Here is a 19,161-nt window from a genome sequence, read left to right as displayed (position 1 = left end):
GCATGAGTGGCAGCAATAATCATTAGAATAAAGGTTATTATGGGATATGAGACTACAGAGATAGAATTTATTCAACTTTCATGCTATAAAGCAGAAGAGGAACAATAACCTGGATGGTACACCAGATGACTGTGCACAATGCACCATTCATTGTGGTACATTTAGATACAAATAACTACCCAAGAATGGAGGAGGCAGGCATTTATCATTTAAAGATTAAAAACTCCATTCCAAAGACAAAACACAATACCTCTTTGTTGGAAAGTGTCGTCTTCCAGTTCTGGCCATGGTTTCCACACTAAAGTTGCTTTGTGATCCTCTTTCCCCACTGAGGTTATGTCTTTAAGTTCAGGGATATTAGCCTGGAATCTTGATCCAATGTTGATACGACTGAGAACAAAGAAAGATACAGCAGGAAAGGATGCGTGCAAGCCCAAAGCAGGTGGAGCAATCTGACAGGAGAAAGAGTTTTTAAGAAGTCTGGTAAGGGACAACTACTTGTACACCTAAAGAAAGGGGAGGAGACAGAAGGCAGAGAGGAGAAGAAGGAAAAGCTAGACGCTTCTCAAAATGGAGTGTCTGCTGGTACTTTAAAATAAGCTGTTTTGTTATTAGTAAACAGACTTAATGTGGTGAAGAAAACAACTTAGCCCACACGCTGTTCTTGCTCCCCACTGCGAATACAGGGGTGTTCCGGGAAAGAGATGTCTAACTTTCCCAGAGCACTTTCTGTTCTCTCAGTTGAACTCTAAAACGCCCAACTGACAGTACAGGAAGTTGGTTTTCAGATGTGTCCTTACCCTTGAGTGTATAAAAATATAAATAGGTAGAAGAGATGTCATTAGGAACTTGGGAGTTTATTCTTTGTAGTGCATGCAAATACACTGAGCATTCCTAAGAAGAGTTACACCCTTCTAAATTCATGGATTTCAGCATGCCCAGAAGGATGTAACTCTGCTTAGGATGGCACCGCTAGACACAAAAATCCACTCAATATTCTACTTCAATTGTTCCAAGGGGTGAGCCCTGCCCCTAATACTGAGAAGTGAGGCAAAATGCCTTGACCCTGAAATTATTCACTGCTGCTGGATAGTTACTATAGTTACTAGGTGAAGCTCCTCCATATTTCTTAGGTGTTTTAGAATCACTCAGCACCTAAACGGGAGGTGGTAGAGAGCTCGGATTTGGGTAGTCTGATTCCTCCTATGAACCCACACGCCAGTTATGCTCATTGCAGCAATTGTGGCTTGCATTCTTGTCCCTGAAGGATGACACACCCATCTGCAGTTTGTTCTTTCATAGTCATGTGAAAATAAGGGTGCAATTCTAAGCAGTTCTATTCACAAGTAAGTCTCATGTTGTTCAGTGGGGCTTAGTCCCAGGAAAGTATCCTCAGGATTGCCACTTCAGTAATGAATTCTTAGTTCAGTTGAACACTATTCCATTAGAGTGCTATAAACAAACAAAAAGGAATCGTACCCTTGAGAACCAGGATTTTAATAATTATTTGAGCACCCTAAATGTGGTATCCAGAGTGCACACGATTTAAGAAGCACCACTGAGAACTCTGAACTTTTGACTGCATTGTGTCACAAAACAGAGGTAAAGCTCTTAAAGCGGTCACTGAAGCTAGGAATGGCTTCATTGCTTTTGGAATGCAAAGGGTTCTCTCCACAGTTCGCCACAGAATTATTTCATACTGGTCTCCCAACCTTCCATATGAACCATGGCACTTCAGATGCAGATGCACTATTAAAGCATCGTGCTGCCATGACGCCTCTTACTGAAACCCAAAGCCTGTCAGGAGCAGCTTCCAAAGCAGCACAAACAAATAAAGCTGGAATATATACTCAAGGAAGTTCTGACGCACACACAGGAGTGTTGAATGGATACACATGCAGAGGAATGTCTGTACCCTAGCCACTGTTAATGCCTATAAAACCACATTCTAGGAGTAAATAAAGAAGGGTCAGCTGGACTACACTGCATACTGAGCAATATGTATATTAAACGAGATGATAATCCTTACGGTTCTACATCAATGGTCTGTTCTCCTGGCCCTGGGGTCACAGGGACATTGCTTCCATCAACACTATCTGAAAGGGGGGGAAAGTAACATTTAAGTAGATGTTCCCTTCATTAGCACATTTTTCTTCACTTTCCACTTCTTCCTTGTATCCCCTTACAGAAAAAATATGGGCAAATAGGGGAACGGACGATAAGTGGTCAAATTCATGCTTTGCATGTGGCCAATTTCTGGCATCTCAATTTAAAATGATCTCAGAGAGTAAGTCTGGGAAAGACCATGGCTTAAGATGCCAGAGAGAGCTGGAATTTTAAGATGCATGAGGATGCTCTGTTGCTGTTTTTAATGGTGGACGTTTGCCTGTATACACAATGCCCAGGATTTCATGGTATTTTCATCTTTTACCTCTTTGCAAATATACTGGTTGTCTATGTAGTAAGGGGAGAGGCAATGGCATGGTATGGCCCCCATCTCATCAGATCTCGGAATCTGAGCAGTGTCAGCCCTGGTTAGTACTTGGATGGGAGACCTTCAAAAAAGGCTGCAGAGGAAGACAATGGCAAACCATCTCTACTTCTCATCTGCTTTGAAAACCCCTTGCTGAGGTTGCCATATGTTGGCTGCAACTTGACAGCACTTTACACACACACACACGTAGTAAGACATGGGCATTACGATCTGTTGACGGTTTATCTGGATAACTGCAGAGACTACTCCGCTGTTCTGTATTAAACAGCGTGGCAGACTAGTGAGTCACAGCCAGAGTAAATCACAGCATTTGATGCATCTGATGGACCAAAGGTCTGAATCAGTATAAGGCAGAGTGTATACATCCCGCCAATCGCTTCTACAGGCACCCATTTCCCCTTCACACATCAGGCCTCCAATACCCCATTCCCCCAAGAACAGGAGTAGTAGGTTGTAGCAGGAGGGGGGGAAGGCAGAGAAGCCACACTCTGCTGATGGAAATTTTGCCAGGATCCAAGCCCATGCTTTGGAGAAACAATTCCTAGCATGGCCTTGGTGCCTGAGAATTCTTTTAAGAATATTTCTATTTACATTTTTTAAAAGCTCATTCAAGGCCCCAAGGCAAGTACACTTTGTGCTTGTGCAAAAATGCTGAGCAGGTTTGAAGAGTGACATCTCCCAGTTCAGCTCAATCCATTACGTATTAAAGAAAAGTTCTGCTAACTGGACAATGAGCACTTACCCCTTTCAGTGGAATCTTGCACGTCTTCATTATTTCCCTCCCCACCCCTCCACAGCCCCTTGGTCTGACAAGTGACATTTGTCAGAGTATGGAAGGGGTAAGTGGGGCTGGAATTCATAGGTGTGTCACCAGAGTTCCCACGATAAGAAACAACAAAAGGTCTTTTCCCCTAATTATTAGAAAATAATTATTTCTTACACTTGTTCTGTTTAAAAGGGAAACGTTTAAGGATTCTAAGAGACAACTGAAGGTGAACTATTTATTTATTATTTAAAATATTTATATGCCTGCCTTTCTCCTGAGCATCACAGGACCAAGGCCAGTAACAACAACATAAAAACCATGTGATAAAACATACATTAAAAAACAAGGCATGGGCAGTGGAAAAAAAATCTGAAAACATCATATAGAAACCTAGAGCTGGAAGGGACCTCAAGGGCCATCTAGTCCAACCCCCTGCACAATGCAGGAAATTCACAACTACCTCCCCCCCACTCCCCCAGTGACCCCTGCTCTATGCCCAAAGGAAGGTATCCCCCCCCCCTTGCTCCGGCAGCCCCGAAAGCTATCTGGAATAACTCTGTTTTGCAGCCTCACCAGAAAACCAGGAGAGTAGAAGCCCCCACCCTGCCAACCTCATTCAGGAGGCTGTTACAGATACACAGAGTAGCCACTGAAAATACTTGAGCCTAGACTGTTGGGTACACAGTGCTGGAAAGAATGACATTGCCATACAGGCTTATGAAGGAAAAAGCAATCTTTCAGGAGTGTGGGCCCCAGGTCATAAAGGGCTTTAAAGCTGAGAAGCTGTCTGCCTTCTAAACCAGGGATGTCAAACATACAGCTAGTGGGCTAGAACCAGCCCCTGTGGGGCTTCTATCTGGCCTGCCAGCAACGGGCTCTCTCCTGCTTCCTCCCCTGGGGCTGCTGCATCTTTTGCCCATCTCCCTCAATCACACAGAGAGAGATACAAAGCCAAGCCTTTGCTCCATTGGCTGAAGTCCCCCCCCCCTTTGGGGAGGAAGGGAGGGAGAGGGAAAGACCAAGGGAGAGCGCTCGTGCACAAGAGAACAAAGACGGATTAGATTTCTCTGTGCCAATCTTGGATTTTAGTTTTTTTCAAAAATACCCTGTTTAGGAATTACAACACTTGGATTGGATTCCATTGTTTAATGTTCAATGACTGGAAGTAGATAGCTAAGTATTTAAAAATACATTTATGTTTCCAACACATCTCCCTCTCTCCCCTCCCACCTCACTGGCTGCTTTTCTTTTTTTTTTTAATAAAGGTTTTATTGGCTCCCCTAAAAAGGGGAGGTATTTCGCTTAAAAGAAAAAAAGGGAGGGGTAGACAGTGGGAGAAAGAAAAAGCTGAGTGATATATAAACTGGTAAATTAAACTGTTAGTAATGTCCAATTAATCTTCTTGGGCTTCTTCTGTGTGTTGCCAAACTTCTTTTCTTAGTCCTGTTACATGTATTCTCTGTTAGTATGTTAGTAATGTTCCTTTGAGATTCTGTTAATAAAAAGGGTCTCTTCTGTGAACATCCAGAACCGCTTCTTTGCGTGCTGGGTGCTTTTACTATCGCTGACGTGGAGGAGCTTCCTCTGTTGTCTCTGTTGTCTTCTCCTTCCGGCTTGTTAGATCCTCCTTCGGGTTGTTGTTAATACGCTCAGTTCATGTACTATAAATCCTCTTCCTTTCATGCCCCGGAGGTCCCCATTTTCGAGAATGGTATCAATTTCATTTTCGCTTTTATATTCGCTCCCAGACTCTCTATGGGTCCTCCTCGCAATTGTTGACTTATAAGCGCTTATCAGGCACTTCTCGCTGTCACAATTCCAACTTATCTTTTTTGCAAAACTCCCGTCGGATTCACAGCCATAAACAGTCCAAACATTCAACAGCCGGCTCTTGCACACAAACAAACGCCCAGACGGAAGTCCCTCCCTCCTTCTCCGCTCGCTTTTGCCCAGCTCCGACATCTTTTCTTTTTTGTTTACTTTTAGAAAGTTCTTAAAATGTGCTCCAGAGAGACAAGTTTCTCGCTTTCAAATACATCAAAGGAAAACATCACTGTCCGCTCAATTCATCCCCCCCCCTCCTTTTCTTTTTCGCTTGTATAGATGGAGGATTAACCTCTTCGCCTTTTTCGCTGGGAGGGGGGGGAAACAATTTTCAGTTCTTTTTCTCTGCATTTTGACAACTCACAGTTAAGCCGATCTTTTCTTTTTCTTTTCCACTTTTGCGGATGGTCGCTTTATCACTCGGTGACGTCTGGTGGCTCCGCTAAACCCCGTTCGGGGTCGCTCACGCAGCAAGGTCCATTGGGGCAGGGCATGGCGGGAGCCTCGCTCTCCGACCTCTCGGCCGAAAGAGCGACTCCCCCCTAGTGCGCCCTAAAGCGCCCCGGATCCGAGCTCCTCTCTTCTGAGGGGCTCGTTCGGGTCTCCGCTCGCGCGGATTCCCTCCTCCACCGCGGGCGGGCGAGGCGCCCTCGGGAGCGACCCGAGGAAGCGTCCGCCATACGCGGGAGCCAGACCGGAAGCCTCACTGGCTGCTTTTCTTCACATTAACCTCCCACACCTTTGCTCTCTTAACTCTTTCATTATCATCACTAGCACTGAGTGGATTTTGTCCAGTCTGAAATCAAAACATCATTTCACTTGGAGAGATCCCACTTTCCAGTTCTAACAGATGAGAGAAAGAAAGAAAGAAAGAAAGAAAGAAAGAAAGAAAGAAAGAAAGAAAGAAAGAAAGAAAGAAAGAAAGAAAGAAAGAAAGAAAGAAAGAAAGAAAGAAAGAGAAAGAAAGAAAGAAAACAGCACAGCTTGTAATCTTTATTAGCGGAAAGGAACAAGAGTCCAGTAACACCTTAAAGACTAACAAAATTTGTGGCAGGGCATGAGCTTCCATGAGTCACTGCTCACTTCTTCAGATACAGCTAGAATGTGAGTCCATCGGTCCGTATATCTTGGAGAGTGGAGTGATTTCAGATGCAAATGACAATACCAGGCGTTGGTAATGAGAAAAGAAACCTAGGTCTCAATTCAGTCCAGGAGGGTAGAAGGTCTTGAGCTTCGTTATCAGTTGCAATTCAGCAGTCTGTCTTTCTGATCTCCCTTTGAAATTCCTTTGTAAGTGAACTGCTACTATAAGGTCAGCAAATGAACGTCCTGAAAGGTTAAAATGTTCCCCCACTGGCGCCCCGACCTGGATAGCTCAGGAAAGTCTAATCTCATCAGATCTCAGAAGATAAGCATGGCCAACCCTGGCAAGTATTTGGATGGGAGACCTCCAGAGAATACCAGGGCCAGGAGGCCAGAGGCAGGCTATCAAGCCACTTCTCTGAATGTCCTCCATGCCCCAGGAGGAGTCGGCAGAGGTTGCCATGACTTCCAGGCACGGGCACATACACACAAATGCAAAAATACCAAAATATTCCCCAACTGGTTTTTGAATGTTGTGGTTTCTAATGTCAGACTTATGTCCATTTATTCTTTGCATCCTCCTGGACTGTATCCTCCTGGACCAAACTGAGGCCTAGGTTTCTTGTCTCATTACCAATGCTGATATCGCCATGCCTACTACCCCTCTGCATATCACACTTAATTAAACTTGCTATTGCCATTTGGCATCTGAAATAATCTTTATAAAGTTTATATCTCCAGTACATCATGTTACATTTTATGGCACACATGGCCTGGCCCGACACAGTCCCATTTATGTCAGATCCGGCCCTCCTAACAAGTGAGTTTGACACCTCTGTTCTAATCAAACACTAATACAAAAACAGTGTGAGAAGCAGAGACCAGAGAGCTAAATGTTCCATAAGCAATTCAAAATGACACTGCACAGTACGGAAGGGAGGCAACAGATCATGGTGTCAAAAATATGTTTATACAATCTACCATGCTTATAAGAGAACACAGAATACTTACTAGATCGGCAGAGAAGCACACGGGGAGTGGGTGTCAGAGGAGTGAGTGGTAGCTGGGGGTGAGATGCCCCATGAGAGGTGATAACATTGCTGAAGAGACCAGATCCTTGACGTACTGGACTGAGCATAGGAGGGGGGGTATACGGTGGGAGCTCATGAGTCCTATCAAGATGGTCACCTAGGATGCGAGGAGAGCGAAGCTGGCTTTGGTATAGGGTAGCGCCTGAATGCATGACACTGAAGTTGAAGGAAGGAGGTGGGATGAAGAGTGGCTCGGGTCTATGGCGGTATTTTCTCTTGTCTTGTGAAGGCTTGAAGGTCTCTTCAGAATTGGTAATGTTTTGGTGGTTTTTCCTACTGGGATCCTGAATGGAAGATTACAGCATTGAAGCAATTTTAGCGATAATGTGCTGGATTACATGCCTGTTACAACAGCATACCCCAGCCCCACCCATACTAGCTAACAAGCCTCTGAAATACAGCTACAGCCTTGATTTCGGAAAAGAAGATCCAATAATTTTGGGTATCTTTTCTGTAGCGCCCCTTCCCCCTGGCCACCTTTTTTTTTTTTTTTTTGCAGGGGTAAAAACAGTATTTTCATAGTTACTTTCACAACAACCAAATGAGGTAGATTAGTCTGGATAACAGTGGATTTTTAAGGATCACCTCAGTGTAAAACTCAAAGCTGGGTGAAGGTTGAAACCTCCACTCCCTAGCAACAAGAAGAGCATATCACAGATAGTAATTTGTGTACCCTTTCAGGAAATGCAGTCAGGGCTGTTTCCAACAACAGCATTCCTACCCTTGTATCTTAACAAAGAAACAAAACATTCCAAATTGAGTAAAATTATCACAATGGGCTAGAACATAACACCACAAGGAACAATCTCATCACTTGATATTGGAACCATCAAGTGATGAATGTACATGGGTGAATCAACCCTTGGTGAGAAAGAGGGCAACACTGCCAGATGGCTATGCTCATCTGCATTGTGATGACACCTGAAAGGTATTTTTGACACATCCAGGCATTTATCCTAAAAAAGGGACTTATTTGGCACCACAAAGTAGGACGGGCATGCTATAAACAGACCAGCCAGTGTCCATCAATCAATGATACCTGCTGGCATGCATCTGGACCCTAAGACCCTTTTCTGTTATTAGCCCTGTTATCTAGTTGTGGAAGCAGTCCTCTGCTGTGGACCGTGTTAGGTGCTTCTGAGCTTACTGAAATGCATTGGTCTTGCATGAGCAGAAGTGCCGAACACTGGAGGAACCTGATCCACAGCAGAGCACTGCCTCCACAACTGACGAAAAGGAATGCAAGCAGAGAAGTGGCTTAGGACCCCTGCTTTATCCAAATAGGAACACAGGCTATCATCACGAGGTTTATTACTTGCCTACAGACTTTCCTGTTACTCCCCAATTGTTTACTTATGAAAAATTTGACTGTCTTTGCCTGCTTGGCTCATGTTCTTCTCCGCCCTGACAGTCTGGATAGCCCATGAGGTAGAAATGAGATCCACGTGGGATACAAACCTCAGAAACTGGGTGTAGCAAAAATAATGTTGGGGCTCGGACACTCGCCAAGACTTGATACACTTGGATTTAAGACTCCATAATTAAAATATGGCCAAGGCTCACGCGTAGGGGAAACGAGGAAGTAGGCTGCAGTGGCTAGATAAATATTTCACAGCACCTATCAGAGTGCTTTGTTTTTATAATAATTAGCAGATAAAGCTTATTTACCTAAGATAGAAAATAGTGGAGAGGGGGAAATGTATTTCGAATTTCTCAAGGAGAAAATGAACTGGTTTTAAGCAGCAACAATTAAACAAACAAGCACAAATAAACGGGTGACACTGGCAGGCAATAAATCCCTTTGTTTTTGTTTAGTGACTGCTTAGGAACAGCCAGGCATTAAAAAAAAAAAAAGAATACAATGCTTCTGCATGACTAGGAAGTGTGACATGGATGATTCTGCATTTCCAAAGAAAAACATTTAATAAGAAGTACATTAAAAATGCAAAGGGATTTATTAGGTGCCCTTGGCATAGTTAGTGGCAAGAGAACACTCACAGAAGATGCGCACGGGCTGGCCGCTCTAGGGGAACGCGGTGGCGAGTAAGTCATCCTCACAAGAACAGGCATCTCATCATCTGAGACAGGCTTATCTTTGACATTGGTGGCACTGCTGTCAGTGGCCTGCCAGCTGGGATCGGGCGACAGGAGCTTTACAGGGACAGAAACAGGCATGACGATGGGCACAAGGCTATCCACCTCGGAGGGCGGCGGCGGCGGCGGCTGCTCTGATGGTTTCTCTCCTTCCTCCTGTGCAGACAATTAAAGGCTTTCAGCCTCAACCACAGATGGCCCCTGACGTATAGAATATTAAATGTGGCACAAACAACAAAGCGTCTTGTGGTTCTTTAAAGAGTAACACATTTACTGTGGCAAAAACTTTTGTAAACTAGAGCCCACTTTGTTCGGTGATACAATAAATATGTCAGTCTCTGTGGTTTTTGCTGCGACAGACTGAACACCTCTTCTGCTGTGGTAAATATAACGTAAAAAGGTACTTCCATCCTGGGCAAAAATGCCTCAGGACAAATAAGATATCTTCCCACGTCAAAGCAGACAGTACTTACTGGATTTAGAGCAGAGGTTTTTTTTTTTAAAAAAAACACCAAATAATAAGGGCCTACACAAGCGTGTTCAGAGTGAGGAACCTCTTTCACCTGAAGGCCAGCCAAAAGCTTAAGCAAAACTCTTAGGTCATTGTGATATCACATCAACATATCTCCAACTGACGGAGAATTAGCACACTTGAAACAAAGCTAGAGAAAGACACTACTTGGACAACTGCAAGGCCAGCTCAGGAATTATGACACTCTTTTAATAGCAAAGCAAAGCAAGCAGCAAACTCCAATAGGAAAGGGTGACAGCCAAGTATCAAAAAAGTTCCAACCTGTTTGAAGATGGGAGATGCCCGTACCCCTCCGTGAGACCTCATGTGGCCATTTAGGGCTGGTAAACTTTTAAACTCCTTTAAGCATACAGTGCACATTAGTTTACTCTTTGTTTCAGATCTCTCTGTATATGTTTCTTGACTGTGACCAGTGTTACTGTAAGAGACAGCAAATGAAGAAGATACTATTTTGATAAAAATGCTCAAAATAACATTGTAACACTGCTACATGTAACAGTTCTTCAACACACCACCACATTCCAGACTCTCTCAGGGGCTAACTGTGATGTGTTTGAATGCAGCAAATAAACTTGAAGATTAATTCTATCACCTATTTTCCCCAGTATGTACTGAACATGTAGCTTTAATATCAAGTGATTTTTGATGTGTATAAGAATCCAAAGTTGTGGGTCCAAAGTCCACTTATCCAGCAGTAAGCTATACTGAAATAAATTTTCAGGTGAATTTGTTTTGAACCAAGACTTCAATCATTAAATGTGTATCAGCCACAAAGTATAAACATCTACCTAAAACAGGGCTACTTTTCACATCAGGGCTACTCAAAAGATTAAAACAAGCCCAGACACAAATACTTGAAAGCTGCAACCTCATAAGTAATTACATGGAAAAATATTAACTGTGGACAAGATCAGTCATATTTAATCTACGAATGTTGAAAATATGTATGTCTGCAGTATTATGGGAATTAACATGATCTAAAACTCTACATTGTCTTACATAAAAATCTTTCTACTACACATTTTGAGTGGGCAAAACCTTGTCTTAAAAAGCAGTTCAGTTATTTCCAGAGAGAAATTATTTCACAGGAGAGGGATTTCCCCATTCCCCCCCTGTATTTTTCCAGGTTTTTTTTTCCTCCCAGGCCTTCACATCTCTACTTTTCCTCAAAGACATAGGCCCATCCTACTCCCCGCCAGCAAAATACTAGCAAAGAAGATTTCTCTCAGGTTTTGTAAAGAGTTACAGGACTATAAAGTCATTTACTATGAAGTCTTAAGCAGCTACATACATCTAAGTCTACTGAAGTCAATGGGGGGAAGCGGTGTAACTGTACTTAGGATCGCACTGTTAAGAACTATGCATGTGTAATGTCCTTACTCTGCTTAGAATGTCTGCCAAGTTATTGCTTTGTCTTACAATATGAATGGCCAGTGGGAAAACGTCATGAACAATACACCGTGTAAAGCTTTCATGTCATATGTTCTTTCTTAACCTGGATTACTGAACTTTGTCACTGTGATGAAAATGCTTGAGACTCCAAATTGCTCATTAATTGAGGGTGACATGGGAAGGTGGCTTACTGGCTCTTCAGTGGTTGGTCATTCTGCAGTCACAATGCATTCCTGATCCCCTGAGTGATGTGTGTGCTGTGCCCAGGGGTAATTTCGTAGAAAAAGAGGTGCAGGAGCTCATTAGCATAACTTATTTGCATATGCCACACCCCCTGACATCACTGGAAGTGTGTCAGAAGGCAACACCCACCACTCAGGCTCCACTGGACTGTTCTGGATTGCTAGCTATTGGGGGGGGGGATGCGCAGATCTGCCCTCACAGAGGAGGAAGAGCTTGTACCTGAAGGTGGGCTGGGGGCAGCTCTACAACTTACCTGGCTGCTTCTTGCTACTCATGGCCCAACTGAGGGCTGCTGGGAGCAGGGGGTGGGGTTTGTTGCATGTCCCCGCCCCCTGGGCTCCTTACTGCCGGAGCTCTGCTCCTGTGCGCTCCTGAAGGAAATGACCCAACTGTGCCCATTATTGTTCAAGAGAAACAGTAGAAGGAGGCCTTTCCTGGGAAGTACATGCCATCTGTTCACTACTGAAGAAGCACCAAGACCACTGACACCGTGGTCAAGAGTTTATCTGAAGGATTTCTGCTGAAAGGATCTGAATCAGATACGTGCCAGTGGACAAATAAAAGTGGTTTACATGCCAATAAAGGTAACTGGACTGAAAATAAAAGTGGCAGAGGTCATCCAGCATGTCGTTCTTCAGATAACAATGGTTCACTGTGAAGACGTGGTAAAACCTCTTCTGTTGACAGCAGCAATTCTGCCTTGCCACAGAAAAGGTCTTACAATTATCAAACTGTGAAGCATCCTGCAGTGACTCTTCTTAAAATCCATGTCCTGTATCTACAATGGAACTGTCTGTGTCATGAAACTCCATGCTGTGGCTGGCAGGAAGGTTTAATAAGTAAGTGGATAGGCCGTCCAGAAAGAATAGCTGACACATCCAGAGGTCTAGCAAGTCCGGCTGAACACAACACCCTTAGCTACCTAGAAGAAGAAAACTGTGAACAGTGCCTAACACCTCCTCGTTTAGAACATGGGAACTCACCAGATACTACGTTGAGAGGATAAGCCTCCTAGTTTCCTGCTGGAATAAAGCCAATGGGATAACTGGGTTCTAGAAATACCACCCCATCATTGTTTCTTTGATCTGTCCTTGGTCCACTAGCACTACTAAGGAGTCTACTTTCCACCAAATGATGGCCAGTGCCTAGCTTTACTGTCAACTTGAGAGGCAAGAGAATTCTGATAATTCATCCCAAGGACATCAACTGAGTAAAAAACAAAGTATAAATAATAAGCCCAAATTAATACATACTATAATCACTATATCGACTCTAATTAGCGAGAAGTAACAGCAATAACTGCCTGTTTTTCCACAAGGCTCAATTAATTAACCTTGTCATTCTGTCTTGCAGTTAATCAACTTTGTCATTCTGGTTGTGGTCCTGTAATCTATGGATCCACAAGTGTTGTCCCTACGAATGGCAGACTTCTTGTGCAGCCACACTGAACCAACAGCAAGACAAATAGAGGTAGGAATTCTTACAATATTCTCCCCATGAAATTTTCTTCTTGGATGGTGAGATTCTAAATTACTTGATCTCATTCCTAGAATAGCACCAACACACTGGTGCTCTGCATTAGCCTGGATTTCCAAATTTCATTCAAAAGTGCTGCATACATTGTCACTGTCTTTTTCTCTTACCTTTACACATACTGTATGACTTGTTTTTGCTGCACTGTTCTTTAATTTTGGTAATCCAGTCTGTGCATTGCTTATGCAGTGTTATACTGTTATTGTGTTGTTGTTTTTGCATTGTTTTTAAATTGTGCAAGCCTTGAATCTTGGCAAGAAACAAGGAAATAAACTGAATAATGATATAAATAAAATAAATCCACTCATCTGTAATTCTAATAATACTGTGGCAAGAAACTCCTGTTGATGGAAAGGTTAGACAAAGTGAAACAACCAAGAGAGAGAAGTGTGGTGGCAAAATACTGAAGACAAAAGGCTGAAATGTTCTAACCCAAAAGCTTCACTTTAGGATGGCAAAAAAGGGACAGAGCAGATGAAACACTTGCTTCACAGTTCCACTGGGGCAACGGCCACTAAATCTATCAGAGACAGCAGATGTAGATGGAACACCAAAGTTCTAGAAGTTTCAGCTGTTTGGCCTGTGCATAGGCAGATCCCTATGTTGAACTGCAGAGACGCCACCCTTGTTGGATTATTTCTTTAAAAGAATTAATTAGAACACATCTGTAGTTCACCATAAATATACCTTTGTTCAGGTGACACTGATTCGAGTGTGCTCTCGGATAGCTGGATCTGCTGTTACAGAGAGAAAGGAGAAACACTGGTATGTCAGCTTGTTGAAGGATTATCTATCTACACAATAGTTCAGATCACTCGCTCTCACACATTCACACATCATACTAAAAACCCCAGAATACAGATACTCAGATGAAAGGATGGGACAATACACATATGCAACAGATTAGCTCCTACTCATTGCCATTCAATTCAATGGGACAAAGTAAATGGACTTCTGTCTGGGACACAGCAAAACTTTTCTCTCACCCTGAACTCTGGTTTACCGACATGGAGTACGTTTTGCTCTACCCCAGTATCATCCCTGAGTGTACATCTTTAAGAAGAAGAAGAAGAGAGAAGAGATTGGATTTATACCCCGCCCTTCACTACCCAAAGGAGTCTCAGAGCGGCTTACAAACTCCTTTCCCTTCCCCTCCCCACAACAGACACCCTCTGAGGTAGGCGGGGCTGAGAGAGAACTCTTGACAGAAACTGCTCTTTTTCAAGGACAGCTGTGCCAGAGCTTGTGACTGACCCAAGGTCACATCAGCAGGTGCAAGTGGAGGAGTGGGGAATCAAACCTGGTTCTCCCAGATTAGAGTCCGCACACTTAACCACTACACCAAACTTTAACCTTCTCCCATATGCATGAATAGCTGCCATTCACTCATGTGAGAAAAACTAAAGCGTTATGCTTGGGGTCAATACGTTGAGAAAGAGACAGGGTGACAATGTGTCTCCCCATGCATAGTACATTAAAGCCACATTGCAACTGCCCCATAGAGTCTTTCAGTACAGGCCCTCCTTCCATGCATGCTCAACCAGTCATAACTGCAGGCAACTAACGTTACCTATTTTCATTTGGATGGTAGCAGATGTACACCCTACAAACTGCTGGGTAGTCAACTCAAGTCACAAAACTGATGACGTTTATGAGGAAGCATTGCCTTCATTCATTGGCCTGAAAGGGTTACACTTCAGGAGGAGGAGGCAGACAGCAGTTCAGTTTCTACTTTACTCCTAAACTTATCCCTTGTCCAGACATGCAAGAGAATGAGATGGTAATGACGTGATAAGAGCCCTGAAGTGGCAGAACAGACTGCACTGCTTCAGATGACAGGTGATGCACTCTTGAATATTTCTTCACACACACGCACGCGCACACTGTCCATGAATATAGAAAACTAGCACAGCAGAACGATAGGAACTAGCATGTACTTTTGCTTAGCAAGCTGGTTCTCTATTTGCAAGGAATTTTTAAACATGGTGGGTCTCCCCCCCCCCCAAATGTAAACTCTTATAATGCTCCAGCTGCAGACAAATGGTACAGCCCATCTTACCATCTCACTCTCCTATAGATGTGAACCAGCTATCAGCTAGAAAATGGTTTGGCACACCAAATTTTTACATACCTGAGTCCATGCTGCATTGGGGGACAACTGCTGGGTTCTTTTGCTGTTCATGTGGGTGCTCACTGGAGGTACGTGTGATTGCTGAGAGACACCAATAGAATTCATGTCCTGCTCTGCTGGACTCTCTGTCCTCTCTGCCCCGGGGAGCCCAAGATGCGAGTCCATCAAGGCCCGAGACTTGTTTTCACTCTGATAATGATTCTGCTGGCTGGTGTCTTCTGCAGTCTGCTGCTGCTGCTGCTGCTGCTGCGGTAATAAACTTTGTGGATACAAGTGCCTGAATGACTGTTGCTGTTCTTGATAGAAGTACTGAGGTACTGTTCCCAGCTGTATAAGCTGCACAGAAGAACCCCGGTCTTGGGAGAACTGGTGAGCCTCGTGCAGAGTCTTTGGTTCAGGATCTCTGTGATAGGGGGGAAGTTGCATTTGCATCTGCTGCTGCTGCTGTTGTTGCTGTAACTGTTGCATCATAGACTGTATTGGATAATACTGAGTCGTTTGCACTGGGCACTGTCGCTGTTGCTGCTGCTGCTGCTGCTGAATTTCATGTATCAGAAGCCTGTGCTGCCCTTGGTGGGCCTGTTGCGGCAGATAGTATTGATCCTGCTGCAGCTGCGGTAGCAGCTGCTGAGAGTGCAGCTGTGGCAAGTGGGCCTGTCCTTGGTGCACCGCAGGGTGCATTGGCATGTGAGCTAAGTGATGCTGGTCGTCGTAATACAGTGGTTGTTGGTGCTGCATGAGGTGCATTTGCTGTTTCTGTTGTGCACTTGCAAAACCCGGGTGGACTTGCTGTGGCACCTGCTGATATCGCTGCACAGGCTGCTGCTCAGCAGCAGGCTTCTGAGACAACAGCTGTCGAAGCGCACTGTCACTGGCGTTCTCCATCCCCGACGGCTGAGCCTGTACGACCTGGGACACGTTGTTGACTTGGATTCTCAAGTTCTGATTAGCAAAGACTTGGGTGAAGGAATCTAATTTATGCAAAACTCCACTGGTGATTTTCTGCGACCTGACCTCATTGGCCTGGGGGCACAGATGGTCATACCCATCGGCGGGCTCCCCTTGCCCTGCTGAGCTCCACATCGCATTCTGATTGGTCCTTACTGGGATGTGGTTGCCAGAACCCAACTGGGCCCAACACGTTTGCCTTGGGGGATCCATCAACCCAAGTGTTTTGGACCCAACATTCAAAGCTATGTTTTCTCTTGCATCATGAGGAAATGAGGGAGAGAGGGGAGAATCCTGAGATGCATCCATGGCTGACGCTCCATAGCTGTGGTTTAAGGGTGCAAGAGAATTTAGGTGCTGCTGCTGGTAATATAAACTTTCACTGTTGTTAATGACATGGTTCGCTTTGTACATCTGCTGATCCCCCATTTTCAGCACCTTTCTTCCGATCGAAAACCATTTATTTTCCGATCAAAAACCATTTAAAATAAAGCCAAGAACAGTAATCCCTGAGAGGTATTGAGCGTGCAAAACTGAAGCTTGAGAAGTTACTTAACTTTTCGGCCGATCCCCTTGCGCTACAGAAATAAATTCTTTTGAGACAGTCATTCCACTTTGAGGAGTGGGGTGTTTTGTGTCTTCATAAAAAAGGCTTGCGTGAACGTAATAATACACTTAGTATGCTCTGGAGACCTGGGAAGTAAAAGGAAAACACTATGAATGTTCTGAACAGCAGTTCCATTTACAATAATCTTATTAAAATACAAACTTACTTGTCTAAGTCTCTGTTATCACACTACAGAGGGCTAACCACACATCATATAATAACCCATATAACAAAACCCCAGAGTAGCAGTTGCTGTATTTTTAAAGTCACTTTGGGAAAAGGAAATTTGGAATGAAGATTGAGCAGGACAGAGGGAATACTCAACCCTACTCTTACCCACCATTTCTCTGCTCTAAATCCCACCCCAAAATGGCTTCCCCTCCTCACAGGGTTACAAATATGTGTCCACCCTCTCACATGCTCAACAATTTATTAAGCTGAGTTACTTCTCAACATGCACCAAATATGTATTCTATAAACTGGTGACACTCCTATACCCAATAGTTAGCTATATCAGCAAATAGCTATCCCTAGACCCAATGACAATCCCAACACCTATAACAGCAGCAGTGCAAATGTGCCCAATCCTGAAAGAAAGATGACCACTGATTGCCTCAGGTATTCCACAGTATGAGGTCCAGGGTCACCAAGAAGGGCAACCTTCATGCCTTCCACTGGGGACATTAAATCTTCATTCTGAAGGGAAACTGAGGCAAAGGTATGGGTCAGAAGCATAACGTGCTTTATAGTATAACAGTCATGAAAGAGCCTTGGAGGGGGAGCCGTTTTCCCTCTGAGGTAGAGGACATCTCCATGGGTTATTCCCACCGTGCCTTTCAGGAGGCAGGAAATAGTTTTTTCCCCTTCCTGTTGGAGCCTCCAGAATAGCCCATCCTCAGTTCTGTTCCTGCCTCAGTAGGGAGCAGCAGCAATCCTTGTTAGGCTTTAGCTGTAGTCTCTTTCGTTTTCCCTTTTTTCTTCCTTTTGCTGGTCTACCTTGCCCTTCTTTCTATTTCTTTCCTTTTTTCTTCCCTCTGCTCCTCTCCTTTATTTTCTGCTCCAGTTTGGAGCAAAGTTGCAAGGGGTCTTAGACCTGAAGAGAGGAGCTGCGGCAGCCGCGATGGCGGTAAAGGAACTTCCCGAGGAGTTTTCCTCGGGCGACAAGGGACATGCACTTGCCGCATTGGTGCGCAGTGATACCAGGGCCAATCTGCCTTCGCGGCTAGATTGTGCGCCCCAACTACTGTGGCTGGCCCGGCGGCGCAGCACGCCCAGAAGCGCCACCGGCAGTTTGAAGAGCACAAGTCCACCATTTCTTTGGTGCGCTTGCGGGCCGACGGTGGCCATTTTGAGGGTCTGGCTTCGAGCCTTGGTACCCTCCAGGGAGCCTCTACAGGAGCCGCGGGGGCAGATGGTGGGCGGCTATGCCTCTCCCCAACCCCTTTACAGCAGCAGGAAGACTCTGCGACCGGCTCACAGAGGGGTAAGTCCCCTGATCAAGGAATTTCCATCCAATCCTCTGACCTTATGGCCACCATCCGGCAAACTATTCAGAAAGAGATGGCCCAGCTTCGACCCAGGGTCCCTGCTTCTCAGGAGCCCTCTCCTCCAGGTTCTTCTCCTTCCGGCTGGCCAACTAAGGCAGCAAAAAAGCCCCCCCCCCTTCCCAGAAAACCAGTTGAGGAAACTTGGAGGGAGGAAGTGGAATCCACTGTGTCTTCCCTAGAGGACAGGGAGGGGGGTGAGTTTTTATCCAAGGAGGAGGAAGAGGAATTGAAGCTTCCAGAACAGTCCAGTCGCTTTTTTAAGGCTGAGGATTATCAGTACTTTCTGACTAAGGCCATTAAGGCACTTGAGTTGCGTGATTTGCCACCTTCAGAGTATCAGAAGGTGGCCAGAGCAAAATTTAAGTCCAAATCTGAAGGCAATTTTGATTTTTTTTCCTCCAGAGGAGTATACAGGGAAGATTTTCCCGTTCCCTGAGTATTTCGAACATCAGCTTAGATCAGGGTGGGACAAACCCATGGTTAATAGGCAATTCCCAGCATTTGCCAAAAATTTGCATGTACTGCCTAATTACGCTGAGTTATTGCAGATGTTGCCTGTTGATGGTCCTGTGGCAGCGATCCAATCGTCTGGTCTTCTGTCTGAAGACGGTTCGGGCAACATCAGGGATTCTACTGACAAAAAGGTGGAGGCAACGCTCAGAAGGATCCATGAGGTGGTCACCATGATGGTGAGAGCAGCATCCACAGCATCCATCGCTTCTAGGGCTGCTATAGTCTGGGTGAGGAAGCTGATCCAACTCATTCCAGAGAACAATCGCATCCTCAAGGCTAACTCCTTTGCAGCAGATGCCACTCTGGACATTATTTCCTTTGCATCCAAAGCCACAGCGTCCACGGCAGTAGCTAGGAGACTTC

General features: G+C 44.7%; 1 protein-coding gene across 1 annotated transcript in view; it reads right to left on the bottom strand.

Moving 5' to 3' along the window:
* The window catches only part of TRERF1 (transcriptional regulating factor 1), a 29,525-nt gene extending 12,965 nt beyond the window's left edge, over positions 1-16,560 (bottom strand). The window contains exons 1-7 of the mRNA XM_015411113.1: positions 15,184-16,560; positions 13,740-13,789; positions 10,146-10,302; positions 9,257-9,508; positions 7,179-7,542; positions 2,030-2,096; positions 251-390 (exon numbers count right to left, since the gene is read on the bottom strand). Coding sequence (XP_015266599.1) covers positions 251-390; positions 2,030-2,096; positions 7,179-7,542; positions 9,257-9,508; positions 10,146-10,302; positions 13,740-13,789; positions 15,184-16,560 — 2,407 coding nt within the window. The remainder of the gene's footprint in view (positions 1-250; positions 391-2,029; positions 2,097-7,178; positions 7,543-9,256; positions 9,509-10,145; positions 10,303-13,739; positions 13,790-15,183) is intronic.
* Positions 16,561-19,161: the final 2,601 nt, after the last annotated feature.

The sequence above is a fragment of the Gekko japonicus genome, unplaced genomic scaffold (genome assembly GCF_001447785.1).
Source record: "Gekko japonicus isolate JY-2015 unplaced genomic scaffold, Gekko_japonicus_V1.1 scaffold723, whole genome shotgun sequence".
In the NCBI taxonomy this organism is placed as follows: Eukaryota; Metazoa; Chordata; class Lepidosauria; order Squamata; family Gekkonidae; genus Gekko; species Gekko japonicus.
The sequence above is the reverse complement of the archived record's forward strand: the minus strand, read 5'-3'. Positions and strand labels throughout refer to the sequence as shown.